Source organism: Mandrillus leucophaeus, unplaced genomic scaffold, assembly GCF_000951045.1.
Source record: "Mandrillus leucophaeus isolate KB7577 unplaced genomic scaffold, Mleu.le_1.0 Scaffold25, whole genome shotgun sequence".
NCBI lineage: Eukaryota > Metazoa > Chordata > Mammalia > Primates > Cercopithecidae > Mandrillus > Mandrillus leucophaeus.
The window spans coordinates 5,538,355-5,554,040 of NW_012102587.1; the positions used below are offsets into that span (position 1 = coordinate 5,538,355).

The 15,686-nt window shown below is 37.6% G+C and overlaps 1 protein-coding gene across 1 annotated transcript in view; it reads right to left on the reverse strand.

The window, feature by feature from the left end:
- The window catches only part of EPB41L5 (erythrocyte membrane protein band 4.1 like 5), a 162,336-nt gene that overhangs the window by 125,839 nt on the left and 20,811 nt on the right, over nucleotides 1–15,686 (reverse strand). Inside the window, exon 2 of the mRNA XM_011983467.1 lies at nucleotides 12,709–12,813. Within this exon, the coding sequence (XP_011838857.1) occupies nucleotides 12,709–12,813 (105 nt within the window). The remainder of the gene's footprint in view (nucleotides 1–12,708; nucleotides 12,814–15,686) is intronic.

The following is a 15,686-nucleotide window of genomic DNA, read 5'->3' on the forward strand; positions in this document are numbered from 1 at the left end:
GCTGGGCACAGTGACCCACACCTGTAATCCCAACACCTTAGAAGGCCAAGGCAAGAGGATCACCTGAGGCCAGGAGTTCCAGAACAGCCTGGGCAATGTAGTGAGGCCCCATCTCTACAAAAACATAAACAAATTAGTCAGGTGTGGTGGTACACGCCTGTAGTCCTGGCTACCTGAGGGGCTGAGACAGGAGAATTGCTTGAATCCAGAAGGCGGAGGCTGTAGTGAGCCGAGATCGTGCCACTGCTCTCCAGCCTGGGCAACAGAGTGAGACTCCTAAAAAAAAAAAAAAAAAAAAAAAAAAACACTTCACTGAACCAGTTAAAATTCTAATCTCTAAATTTAACCTTTTCAAACTTCACCAAGCACAAATATATATGTTTGAGGATTAAATTTTGCTCCCGAGACATGGTTTGTTTGTACTACACGATGTTTATTTTTAAGGTTTTATTATTAAATAATTAGAGATTCACACAAACTTGGAATGATAGCAAGGAGAGGTCCGGTCCTGTGTACACTTCTGCCAATGCTTACATTTTAACATAACTACAGCACAATATCAGAATCAGTAAACTAACGTTGGTATAATGTGCATGTATAGTTCTGTGTCATTTTATTACATTTAGATTCCTATCCTAATACCATAATCAAGATATAGAAATATCCCATTATCACAAAGAACTCTCTCATATTACTCATTTATAGTCACCACTCCCCCAACTCCAATATCCCTAACCCTTAACAACCACTAATTTGATCGCAATCTCTATAACTGTGTCATTTCAAGAATGTTACATAAATAGAATCATATAATATATAACCTTTTGATACTGGCTTTATTTCCTATTCAGCATAATGCCCTCTGAAATCCATCCAAGTTGTTGCATATCAATAGTTTCTTCTTTTTATTGCTGAGCAGTATTACATGGTATGATTGTGCCACTGTTTAACCATTCACTTACTGTAGGACATTGTGGTTGTTTCAAGTTTTTGCTACTACAAATAAAGATGCTATGAACAATCATGCCCAAGTTTTTCTGTGGAAATAAGTCTTCATCTCTCTGGGATAAATGGTCAGGCATACAACTGCTGAGTCATATGGTTTAATACATGTTTAGTTTTAAAATAAACTGCCAAATTATCTTCCAGAGTAGCGATATCACTTTACTATCCCAACACCAACAATGTATGAGAGATCCCGTTTCTGCACATTCTCACCAAAATTTAGAGTTGTCACTATGTTTTACTTTAGCTGTTTTAATAGATGTGTAGTGAAAATATCTCATTGAGGTCTTAATTGGCACTTTCCTGATGACTAGTCTAACATCTTTTCATGAATTTGTCATCTGTATATCCTCTGAGGTGAAATGTCTCTTAATGTCTTTTGTTCATTTTCAAATTAGATTGTTTGCTTTCTAATTGTTGAGCTGAGGAACTTGTTTCGTTTTGTTTTTGGTTGAGACATGGTTTCGCTCTGTTGCCCAGGTTTGAGGTGCAGTGGCTGTCACAGCTCACAGCAGCCTCCACCTCCCAGGCTTAAGCGATCCTCCTCCCCAGCCTCCCAAGTAGCCACAACACCAAACTAATTTTTTTTTTTTGGTAGAGACAAGGTCTCACTACGTTGCCCAGGCTAGTCTGGAACTCCTGGGCTCAAGTGATCCTCCTGCCTTGGCCTCCCAAACTGCTGGGATTACAGGCGTGAGCCACTGCGCCCAGCTAGGCATTGTGTATATATGCTAGACATGAGTTCCTGGTCAGATGTGCAATATACAAATATTTTCTCCCAGTCCAGCTAGGCATTGTGTATATATGCTAGACATGAGTTCCTGGTCAGATGTGCAATATACAAACATTTTCTCCCAGTCTGTAGCTTAGCTTCTCCTTCTAGTAACAGGGTCTTTCCCAAAGCAAAAGTTTTTAATTTTTTATGAAGTTCATTTTATCTTTTTTTAAAAATCATCCTTTTGGTATCATGTTTACTAATAACTCTTCTCTAATCTCTAGGTCCCACAGATTTTCTCCTGTTTATTTGTCTCTAAGTTTTATAGTTTTACACTTTAGGTCAAGATTCTTTGTCTTACAGATATACAGCTGCTCCATCCTGTTTTTTGTTTTTGTTTTTTTTTTTGCCTTTTTCCACAGGTTCTAATCCAGCACCATTATTAAAACTATTCTTCCACTGAATTACTTTGGCACCTTTAACAAAAATCAGAGGTAATATTTGTGTAGGGCTATTTCTTTCCATTGATCTACATGTCTGTCGCTTTGCCAACACCACACAGTCTTGATTATGAAAGCTATATAGTAAGTCTTGAAATTGGGTAGTGTGATTCCTCCCATTTTATTCCCCTTTTTCAAAATTACTTTAGCCATTCTAGTTCCTCTGTCTTTCCACATAAATTTTAGAATAAAAATTTATATCTACAATCTATATCTACAAAATATCTTACTGGAATTTTGAGAAAAACTGCATTAAACCTGTATATTAATTTGGGGAGAACTGGTATCTATCTTTACTTTGTTGAGTCTTCCATTCAATGTAGAATGTCTTTCCATTTACTTTTATCTTCTTTGATTTCCTCCATCAGCTACACTATTTTTAATAATACGTTTAACAACTTTTTTAAAAATAGACAATTTAACCTAGAAATCTGGATTTCAGCTTCTCTTGAAATACTTGAAGATCCAGCAATGCTGGTACAACAAACCTATTCAACAGCAAATGCCTGGAGCTAAGTGGTAGTTGCCCTATTACCCCTTTTGCAGCTAAAGGTAATATGCTTCCCACTTCACCACATCCCCTCCACCAATCCTTTTTGATCCTCTACAGTCTGCTGGATATCAGCTATGATTTATCATTACGCTATCTATATTTCTCTGTCTCCATCCCTATCAAAAATGAGAAAAAGGCTGGGCACAGTGACCCACACCTGTAATCCCAACACCTTAGAAGGCCAGGGCAAGAGGATCACCTGAGGCCAGGAGTTCCAGAACAGCCTGGGCAGTCTCTACAAAATTATTATTTTTTAAATTAGCCAGGCATGGTGGTGCATACCTATAGTCCTACCTACCTGGGAGGCTGAGGTGGGCAGATCACTTCAGCCCAGGGGTTCAAGGCTACAGTGAGCTCTGATCATGCCACTGCACTCCAGCCTGGGCAGACACAGATAGCAAAACCCTGCTTCTTTTATTTTAAAAAAAATAAAATACAAAACATAACAAGCATGTAGCATGATTTTTTTTTTTAAATGGGAGAAGCCATATTTCTTGGAAGTAAATAACCATGTAAAATCTTTAATGTGCATACCAACTTGCTTCCCTTCTTTTGCTCTCCTGCCTGGTCCATGTAACACTTGATTTTAAGACTGAAAATTCTTCCTTCAAAATGTTATCAAACATGTTCTCCAGGAAATTGGTACAGTTAATTCTCCAATTATTTTGCAAAGTCTTAGTGTACCAACCTAAAACCATTCAATATCAAAAGAAAAATTCCTTACTGCCTGGCTTAAAAATACATTACTTCTACTGTGGAAAGTCTTGCATACAAGAAACTACCCAAAATTGTCACTTTTTTAACCAGTAATATTGGCAGTGCTCCTGTCATGGGTAACTTTGCTATACATACTATTTTTATGACAGCAAAAAAAAAAAAAAAAAAAAAGTGTTTCCCTAAGCCTTCATCAAGAAAGAATATATTACCACAAAAATCTTTGTTTAGTTATACAGTGAGATTTAATAACAAAGTTGTACCAACAGCAAAAAAAAAAAAAAAGAGATTATATATGTTTGATGGCGTAACTGTCTTAAAGATTTAAAGAGAAAAACTCTCAAATTTATACCATTATCCATCTTCCCTTAAGCTATAGGTTATTCATTTGCTAAAGAAGTGTTACTAAATTGGAGAATTCATAGTTGGGCTTCAGGGATATCTGAATTACTACATATAGATAAAATGTTATGTGTACGTGCATTTTTCTAGGGAAAGAGTCCACAGATTTCACAACTCTAAGTTTAAGATCATCACTGGACTATATAAAAGGATATTAAAGTAAGTTTAGATTTTAAAATAGACGATGGGGTAGTATTCTGCAGTCCACTAAAACAAAGATGACCATATATTCTGGTTTACCAGAATAATACTGGCGGCTTGTGCCTATCCCAATCCCTCATTCATTAAGTTCCCCTTTTACTCTCTAAAGTGGCCTAGTTGAAAAACTGACAAAAAACAAACAGAAAACACAGCCAGACGTGGTGGCTCACGCCTGTAATCCCAGAACTTTATGAGGCTGAGGAGGATCACTTGCATCCAGGAGTTCAAGACCAGTCTGGGCAATATAGTGAGCCCCCATCTCTACAAAAAAATAAATAATTAGCCAGGTGTGGTGCATGCCTATAGTCCCTGCTACTCAGGAGGCTGAGATGGGAGGACTGCTTGAGCCTGGAAGGTCGAGGCTGCAGTGAGCTGTGATGGTGTCACTACACTCCACCCTGGGTGACAAAGTGAGACCCTGTCTCAAAATGGAAAGAAAAGAAAATCTGAATATGCCTATAACAAGTGAATGAGTCAATAATTAAAAACTTCCCACAAACAAAAGCCCAGAACCAAATGGTTTCAAAGACGAATTCTACCAAATGTTGAAAGAATTAACACTAATCCTTCACAAGATTTTCCAAAAAAACACAAGAGGAGGGATGGTTTTCCCACCTCGTTCTATAAGACCAGCGTTACCCTGACACCCAAACCAAAAAAAAAAAAAAAAAAAAAAAATCACAAGAAAACTACAGACTAATATCCTTTATGAATACAGAACCAAAATAATCACCAAATACTGGCAAACCAAACCAAGCAACATATAAAAAGGATTATATGGTCAGGTATGGTGGCTCGCGCCTGTAATCCCCACACTTTGGGAGGCTGAGGCAAAAGAATCGCTTGTATACAGGAATTCAAGACCAGACTGCACAACACGGCAAAACCCCATCTCTACTAAAAATACAAAAACTAGCAGGCACAGTGGCGCATGCCTGTTGTCCCATCTCCTGGGGAGGCTGAGGTGGGAGAATCGCTTGAACCAGGAGGCAATGTTGCAGTGAGCCAAGATCGCGCCACTGCACTCCAGCCTGGGCAACAGAGCAAGACTCCATCTCAAAAAAAAAAAAAAAAAAGATTATAAACCATGACTAAGTGGGATTTATCCCAAAAATCCAAGGTTGGTTCAACATTTAAAAAAAAAAAATTTTTTAAATCAACATACCATACCATACAAACAAATTTTTTTTTAAAACCTCACATCATCCTTTCAATAGATGCAGAAAAAGCAATTGACAAAACCCAACGACCTTTCATAAATATGCAAAAATCAGTTGGAGTTCTATATGCTAACAATGAACAATCCAAAAATGAAATTATGAAAACAATTCCACTTAAAATAGTATCAAAGGAATAAAATGCTTAGGAATAAATTTAACCAAGGAAGTGAGATTTCTATAAACTGAAACTATAAAACATTGTTTTAAAAAAGTAAAAACCTAATACACAGAAAGACATTCCATGTTCATGGGTCAGAAGACTTTACTGTTAAAATGGCAATATTCCCTAAACTGATACACAGATTCAATGCAATCCCTACCAAAATTCCAACTGCCTTTTTTGCATAAATGGATAAGCTGACCCTAAGATTTATATGGAAATGCAAGGGACCCAGAATAACCAAAAGAACTGAAAAAAGAAGACACCTTGAGAACTCACACTTCCCAATTTTAGGACTTACTACAAAGTTACCATAATCGAGATACTGTGGTACTGGCATAAGGATCAACATAAAGATCAATGGAACAGGCCAGGTGCAGTGGCTCACGCCTAGCACTTTGGGAGGCTGAGGTGGGCGGATCACCTAAGGTCGGGAGTTCGAGACCACCCTGCCAACATGAACAAACCCGGTCTCTGCTAAAGGTGCAAAATTAGCTGGGTGTGGTGGCTCATGCCTATAGTACCAGCTGGTTGGGAGGCTGAGGCAGGAGAATCGCTTGGACCCGGGAGGCAGAGGTCCCGGTGGGCCAAGGTCACGCCACTACACCACTCTAGCCTGGGCAACAAAAGTGAAACTCCATCTCAAACAAACAAACAAACAAACAAAAAACATATATACATACACACACACACATATGTGTTTGTGTGTGTGTGTGTATATATATATCAGAAGAGAGAATCCAGAAATAAACCCACATATCCATAGCCTATAGTAAATAGATTTCCAACAAGTATGCAACAAGACTCTTCAATGGGGAAAGAATAGTCATTTTAACAAGTGGTGTTAGGATCACTGGATATTCACATGCTAAAGAATGAAGCTGGACCCCAACTTCATAGCATATACAAAAATTAACTCTAAATGAATCAGATGCCTGTTGTCCCAGCTACTTTGGAGGCTGAGGCAGGAGAATCACCTGAACCAGGAGGCGGAAGTTGCAGTGAGCCGAGATTGCACCACTGCACTCCAGCCTGGTGACAGAGTAAGATTCCGTCTCAAAAAAAAAAAAACTTTTAGAAGAAAACGTGTAAATCTCTGTTACTTCAGAATAGGCAATCGTTTCAGAGATATAACACAAACAGCATTAGCAACCAAAGTAGGTAAACTGGATTTCATCACAATGTAAAACTTTTGTGCAAAGGACACCATCAAGAAAGTGAAAAAAAAAAAAAGTGAAAAGTGGGGGAAAAAATTTGCAAATTTTTTTTGACAAGGGCTGAGTACCCAGAAAATATAAAGACCTCTTACAACTCGACAGCAAAAAGGTAAATAACCCACTAAAAATCAGGCAAAGGATTTGAATAGTCATTTCTCCAAAGAAGATACACAAATGGCAAATAACCACATGAAAAGATGCTCAACATCATTAGTCATTAGGGAAATGCAAATCAAAATCACAATGAGACACCATTTCATACCAACTAGGATGGCTAAACCAAAAAGAAGGGGAAATCACAGGTTGGCAAGTATACGGAGAAACAGGAATCCTCATACGTTGCTAGTAGGGAGTGTGGAATGGCGCCATCAGTGGAAAAGTTTGGCACAAGCAATCCTCCTACCTGAACCTACTGAGTAGCTGGAACTACAGGCACACACCACCACACCTGGCCAATTTCTGTATGTTGTAGATATAGGGTTATGCCATGTTGCCCAGGCTGGTCTCGAACTCCTGGGCTCAAGCAATCTATCCACCTCAGCCTCCCAAAGTGTTGGGATTACAGACCACCATGCCCAGTCTTCAGAGCAGCATTATTCGTAACAGCCAAATAGTAGAAATACTCCAAATGTCCATCGATGGATGAGTAAATAAAACGTGATATATCCATAAAACAGAATATTATTCAGCAATAAAAAGGAAATCAAGTACTAAGATATGCTACAACATGGATGAACCGTGAAAACATTATGCTAAGTACATTTCCAGATTCCAAAGGCCACCTATTACATGATTCCATTCAAATGAAATTTTCAAACTAGGCAAACCCACAGACAGTGTTTGCCAGAGGCTGTGGAGAGGGGTAAATGGGGAATAACTGGTAATGTGTAAGAGGGTTTCTTTAGGGGTGATTATTATGTTCTGGAATTAGTGATGATGGCTGTACAATTCCAAATATACTGAAAACTCTGAACTGTGCAGTGTAAAATGGTGAACTTTATGGTATGTAAATTATATCTCATTTTTTTTTAAAGTGGCCTACTTTACAGAAAAAATGACATCGTCATGCTAACTAAAACCAACTCCTTTTACTTAAGCATGCCTTCTCTCTTCTCTTCAAGCCTCCTACTCCAAACCAAATCTCTGAGGTAATAACTCTTCAATACTATTGTCAAAGGAGTACTTCATGTACCACTGTGTATTTGTAAGTTGACAAGTTTCACAATCCCTTCCTTTTTCCAAATAATTCAGTCCATCCAAGATCAAAGAAATAGCAAAAAATAAAAATAAAAAATAGTAACTCAGTCTACAAATAATTAGGTTGTCTGAGCAAGACCAGCATCTACACAGCAAGAGGCTAGAGACTGGTTCCATACATGCTGAGTGATCAATACAGTAAACCTAGCTGTGATAATCATAGCCTGGTTTCTGCAGAAGCGAACTACAGATGCGGAAAGAGAAACAAAACTACAAGCCCTATAGTGTTAGACTGGAATTTCAATTATTTATGGGTGTTGAAGTCATGGTATTCATGGTATTCTTGAGAGATAGAGAGACAGAGAGAGACAGAGATGGAGAAATAAACATAAACACATATTCCCTAAATCTGGCCACAAGACTCACTGGAGAATTGGCTAATTAAAGGGCTGGAGTAGGGCACTGCAAGATGAACATGGCATACCTTCATAAGCCAGAAAGTAAGGTAGAGCTCAAAGAATGAAGGGGTCATGTTAAATGAACATAGAAGCCATCCTGAAGCAGCTCCCATTGACCATACTTGGGAAAAAATGACAGTAACCGATATAACCCACTGAACAAAACAGGAATCTATTAGTTCATAAATAAATAGAAAGTTTGATGAGGAACAGTCTCAATGTAACTGCCCACAAAATAGCTAATGATAAAGGGAAAAAAGAGTCACTTCATAGTGATGAGGCCTGGCAGACACCATCTTAAGGGATCAAATTTAGTATCACTAGTAATGGGACCACATCAAATTACATGACACCCAATAGGACAGAATGAAACACAAGATCACTTCGGTTATTTTCCTGCCAAAGGTACCAAGATTAATCTACTTTATGAGGGAACACGAGACAAACCCAAATTGAGGGACAACATACAAAATAACTGTCTTGTATCTTCAAGAGCTTCAAAGTCATGAAAGCCAAGGCAAGACTGAGGAAACCACAGTATTCCAGGTTGAAGGCAACCAAAGAAACATGAAAACTAAATGCAAAGCATGACCAGGCGCAGTGGCTTGCGCCTGTAGTCCCAGCACTTTGGGAGGCCGAGGAGGCAGATCACAAGGTCAGGAGTTCAAGACCATCCTGGCCAATGTGGTGAAACCCTGTCTCTACTAAAAATACAACAATTAGCTGGGCATAGTGGCACGCGCCTGTAGTCCTAGCTACTCGGGAGGCTGAGACAGAAGAATCGCTTGAACCCAGGAGGTGGAGGTTGCAGTGAGCTGAAATCACGCCACGGCACTCCAGCCTGGGCAACAGCATTCTCAGTCTCAAAAAAAAAAAATGCAAAGCATGATTCTGCTGGATCTTTTGGGTATAAAGAACATACTAGAAACAATTAGCATTATCTGAATACAGCCTAAGGAGATAAGATGGTGGTACTATCATAGTGTTAATTTCCTGGTTTTGATGGCTGTATTGAGTTATGAAGTGTGCTTGCTTACAGGAAACATACACTGAAGAATTCAGGTGTGATGGGACATCTTAACTCTCTCTCACACGGTCCCAGAAAAATGGTTATTTATACCATCCTTGCAACTTTCTGTAAACGTAAGATTGTTTCAACTATGAAATTAAATATGTGTACATGAATATAGAATAACCCAGTCTAATAAAAAGTAAGCAATTTAAAAAATAGAGCTCAGATTATATGTCTGTATAAGAAAAGTGAACTTTGGCTTCATCAATTTACTAATTTTGGTTATCTCCATGATGACTCCATAATTCTATAGTCATAGACATTTCAGACTGATCTTTAGTGATCAATAAACTAAAATTTGGCACATTAATTTTACATATATGGACATGCCATATGCTGAATGTGAAATTATAGCATGTAATTCCTTGGTCGCTTTTTACGCTGCCCCTCACCCCACTTTGGTTTCATTTCATTCTGAGGTTGAATATGGCCACACAACAAGGTGATTCTTTGTTTGCTTATGTCATGAGACTATCATGGAATCAACTGAGTGAGAACTTGAAAAGTTTAGCTTATCCGGAGTTCATTTTTAATACCTTTAGTCTACTAACTGTTCTTCCAGCTCAACTCATAGAGTGTTTCAGTGAAGCAAAAATAAAATGAAATAAAAGTAAGCCTGTAAGTTTAATTTTAATGCCTAGATTTCTGGTTACTGGAAGGAATAAACTAGAACTAAAGAGTAGGGATTAAATATCCTAATTCTGGCTTTACAAAAATTTATTATCATGACAAGAAAGACACTATATGTGTACCAAACGAGAGAAAAAACATCAATATGGAATTCAGTAATTGCTGCTATTAGCAAAGAGCTAATAATACAACTTAGTAATGACTGCATATTTCTTTCCACAATTACTTAAATATTAAGTACCTCAAACCTAACTTTGGCACACTTTTGCTTTCTTTTCCCTTATACTGCCTCAAAAAACAGGAAGTCATAGATTGCTATCCTTAATATCATCTATTTATTCACCTGATTGTACAGCTTTACTATTATTCTAGAAGTGAAAGCTGAATGATATTAAAATTAACAGGCAACCAAGATGTTATCAAACTAAATAGAAGTCCAGAATTAAATTCAACAAATGTTTTGTGTGCCTACTACCTGCTGGACTCATTCTCTACCATTAGTGAATTTAGTCTAATAAAAGAGAATTAAGAACATTAGAAAGAAAAATAAAAGAAACACCTCCCACAATAACATCACCAAGAGATCAGAAACTGAAACTGTGAAAAATAGCTTCACAACTTTTTCATGTATATGCATGTCCATATATCCTTTTTTTTTTTTTTTTTTAAGAGACAGGGTCTTGCTCTGTTACCCAGACTAGAGTGCAGTGGCATGACCATAGCTCACTGCAACCTTGAACTCCTGGGTTCATGAGATCCTCCCACCTCCCAAGTAGTCAGGACTACAGGCATGCACCACCATGCCTAATTTGTTTATTTTTGTAGAGACAGGGTCTTGCAATATTGCCCAGGCTGGTCTCAAACTCATGGCCTCAAGTGATCCTCCCTCCTTAGCCTCCCAAAGTACTGGGATTATAGGCATGAGCCACTGCTCCTAGCTCAGATTTTTTTTTTAAATAGAAATATTCAATTATACTGCTTTATAATCCTTTATGACTACTTCTACCACTCCATTTCAATTAGTATATTAATACTTAAAAATCACAATTTTGTTTTGTTTTAGAAATAGGGTCTCACACTTTGTCACCCAGGTTGGGAGTGCAGTGTTGCAATCACAGCTCACTGCAGCCTCCAACTACAAGTTCCTAGGCTCAAGGGATCCTTCAGCCTCAGTCACCCAGCCAGCTGGAACTATAGGCATGCACTGCTACACCCGGCTAATTTTTTTTTTTAAATAAAAAATCACCTTTTTGTTTTTGTGTTTTTTTGAGACAGGGTCTCGCTCTGTCACCCAAGCTGGAGTGCAGTAGCGCAATCTTGGCTCACCGCAACCTCTGCCTTCCAGGTTCAAGCAATTCTCCCACCTTAGTCTCCCGAGTAGCTGGGACTACAGGGGCACGCCACTACACCGGCTAATTTTTGTAATTTTAGTAGAGAGAGGGTTTTGCCATGTTGGCCAGGCTGGTCTCGAACTCCTGACCTCAAGTAATCCTCCTGCCTCAGTCTCCCAAAGAGCTGGGATTACAGATGTGAGCCAACACGCATGGCCAAAAATGGCCATTTTTTAATAAGCTGCATAGTATTAATTGCAAAGATATGCCAAAATTTGCCTAACGATGCCGTGTTGCCAAATGCTCATGGTTACTTAATTTGGAGGCATGATGGGGAGGGTTGTCAGAAAAAAATGACAGCTAAAATTATTAACTGCTGTAAACTTAGCCCAGATGCTTTATAAAACCAGCTAGGAGTTTCTCTCTAAACACACACACACACACAACTTCTAGAAAAAAAGGCTTAATGCCATGACATCCTTATCATCTCTGGTCTCTTCCTCTGCCTCCTACTGTTCGGGCCTTAATATTACTTTTATCCTAAAGTATTTGTAATAACTTTTCCTGACTTCAATCTCTGTCCATTCCAAATCCTACATATCTCTACATCAAACTTCCTGAAGGAAAACATAACCTCCCTGCTTGAAGACTACCTAATCCCAATTATTTGAGAGTAAATACTGCTAACTTATTATTTAATACTTTGGGCATTCAGTTTGAATGATACAATCACTAAACCACCTTCCAATGTTTTTATCCGCCACTTTCTTTCAAACATTCTCCAGTAAAATCCTAATATAGTAACCAGTTATTTGAATAACCTCCAACTTTCTACTCTATTATGTATGCTGTTCTCTCTTCAGAAATGCACGTCGAAGTACCACTATTTATAGATACAGAATCACAGATCTGAAAGGGAACTTAGAGATATCCTAGTGTACGCACCTTGATTTGCAAATTAAAAACTACTATCATTTGCCCAAGAGCCCACAAAACTTCCATCTAGCATTCTTTCCATTACACAATGTTTCTCAAATTCTTGTGTGCCCAACAATCAAGTCAACAGTTCTTAAAAACAAAGATTCCAGAGCCCCATCCTCAAAAATTTTGTTCTTATAATTTAGGTTAGGAAATTAGGACCAGAGCTCACATTTTTTCAAACAAGTCCTTCAGGTGATGCTAAAGCAAGGGGGTGGGGGAGGGAGCGGTGTCAAAGCTTTGTATCACAGGAAATAACACATCAAGAATATGAAGCCTAATAGCAATTAGTATATCATCTGAAATTTCCCGTTTCTTCCCCTTATGCTAAAACTTCCAAAAAACAGTTACTCACTGCTACTTGTGCTGAATCCATAAATCTCAGACCAAAATAGTCGCTTTCAATAAGGTCCAGGTGGTACATAATCTGATCAAACAGCTCTTGTCCTTTGGCTTTTTTCTGAAATGGCAAGAAAATAGGTAAATCAATAAGTGGCTTATAAGATCAACAAGGCTGAACAAAAGAAGGTTTTAGTTACACAAGAGCTCTTGAAGAAAGGAGAACTTGCAATACCAAAAGTATTGACATGTGGCAGATAATGGATAAGACATTATAGTTTTCTAATAGATCACTTAAGGCCAAAAACAAATTTGTGATCTATATGTTTTCCTAGAGGGTGTTACTTCCAATCAACCGACAAAAATTATCTATTTTGAGGTACAAATATTTGTGTGTAAGGATAAATTCTTGTGTTGTCATCAATTTTTAGAATCCCTACTTTAAAAGGGTCATAATGTCATTGGAAAAAGAAAACACAAAAAACTTGAGTACTTTAGTACAAAATATGTGAAACTACACACTTGCAAACAGATTTTAGAGAAGAGACAGAAACTAGAATAATCAATGAAGGCTTGATGGAGAAGAATCAGTCAAACTGGAAGAGAATGTAAGGTAAGAAATAATAAAACTGGGAGGTAGGAGGGAATATGAGATCATAAGAAAACTACTGTGATGACGCAGAAGACACCAAATAGTAGGGTAATAAATAGCAAAGAAACTTTATATGGAAAAAGCAGTTCTCAAAGTGTGGTCTCAAGATCACCGAGGGTTTCCAAGACCCTTTCAAAAGATTCATGAGGTCCTAGGTTTCTCATATACCTGAAAAAAACATCACATTGCAACACACCGAACGTTGAAGCAGGTAAGAGAATCCAAGTACCTTCTATTAAACCAGACGTTAAATAGATTTGCAAAAGTGCTTAAAACAATGCCACTCTTCTAAGCTCTTTGTTGTTTTGGGAAATAGTTATTTTTATAATATGTTTTATATTATGTTAACATAAAAGGGGTATGTTGTTCCTATATTAATAGACATTAATCAATTACTGATTAATCAGCTAATCAATATTTAAAATGTTTTCAGTTTTAATTTCTAATACTGTGACTATTGGTAGATATAATCCACATAAGCAAAAGTATTGTTGGGATCCTCAATTTTCATAATTGCTCATCCATGCCTCTCCCATATGTAGAACTCTAAATTGTGATTTACAGTATTTCCTATTAAAAATGAACATATACTTGGTTTATCATATCAATCTCTGCCTTTTAACAAATTTATTATTTCAACTTGTCCTTTGCTTTTTCTTTTAGATAAGTAAATCTGTCATCTATGCTTCCCTTTATCAAGACAAAAATTTGACCATACCCTCATGTCCTCTCATCTCCCCTCCACCCAATTCCCATCAAGTTTTATGGACATACTTTTGTGTTTTTTTTTATTTATTCTTAGCTAACTTTTTAAAGACAACAACTTCTACTAGGATATTTCAAAAATGTACATGTCTTACATGTGTACATTACAAGTCTTGTAGCATCTGCTAGATTTGCAAATACTCATTTGAGTTCTTTCTCCAAAAATGTTTCTAAAAATGTTCCCATATTTGAGAATATTTTAATCATGCCCTCACTCGAATGACAGTGGATGGGTAGAAACATCAAGGTTCATAGTTTCTTTCAATACTTTCTCCAATACTTAAAAAAAATATTATTCCATTATCTTCTTGCAGTCAACACTGCTATTGGTAAGTATGATGTCAATCTCAATTTTGTTCCTTCATAATGTTACTTGTTCACTTTTAGACTCTTCAATGTCACTGTACTGTGTACAAGTGTGAGTTTTTCTTAATTATACTGTATTCTATATGAACCCCTTCAACCTGAGATCTTTCATCTTTCTTTAATTCTAGACATCAACCTCTATTGTTTTCTCAAATATTTCTTCTTTATCGTTTTAAGCTTCCTACCTCAGTGCTGGCATCTTTTTTTTTTTTTTTTTTAGTATACATTACTTATCCATTTAACTATATATTTACATAACACATAACACAGACAAAAGTTCAGAAAGCTTTAGTAATATAACAAAATTACATTTAAAACAATGACAAAGCTAGAATTTGAATTTTGCTCTATCTTCCAAGTTCAAATTCACTGAGGAATACATACCTCATCTAGATTTCACCTGGAATGTCACCTGAGATCAGTAAGTCAGACACCCCACTTCTTAAACAACTTCTTCTAGCTTATTCACAAAATTACTTTTCTTTTTTTGAGACGGAGTTTCCCTCTTGTTGCCTAGGCTGGAGTGCAATGGCGTGATCTCGGCTCACTGCAACCTCCGCTTCCCGGGTTCAAGCGATTCTCCTGCCTCAGCCTCCCGAGTAGCTGGGATTACAAGCATGTGCCACCACGCCCGGCTAATTTTGTATTTTTAGTAGAGATGGGATTTCTCCATGTTGGTCAGGCTGGTCTCGAACTCCTGACCTCAGGTCATCCGCCCAACTCGGCCTCCCAAAGTGCTGGGATTACAGGTATAAGCCACTGCGCCTGGCCACAAAATGACTTTCAATGCCTAAGTTCTCCAGCCACACGAGGAATTTCCAGTACACTGACCCAACTTCACAGACATCAGCCTCACTTCTACTTTTTTTAAAGTATAACACAATTTGCCATTTTAACTACTTTTAAGTATAAAATTCAGTGCCATTAAAAATATTCACCATGTTGTACAGCTGTCACCACTATCCATTTCCAGAACTTGTCACTATCCCAATCAGAAACACTATATCCATTAAAAAAACCATTCCCCACTTGCCCTCACCATTACCCCTAGTAACCTCTCTCCCATTAATACTTTCAATTGCTACGAATTTGCCTATCCCATGTATCTCACATAAGCAGAATCATAACAGTATTTGTCCTCTTGTTTATGGCTTATTTCACTCACCCTCTCTCCTACTTTCTGTCTCTATGAATCTACCTATTCCATGTAT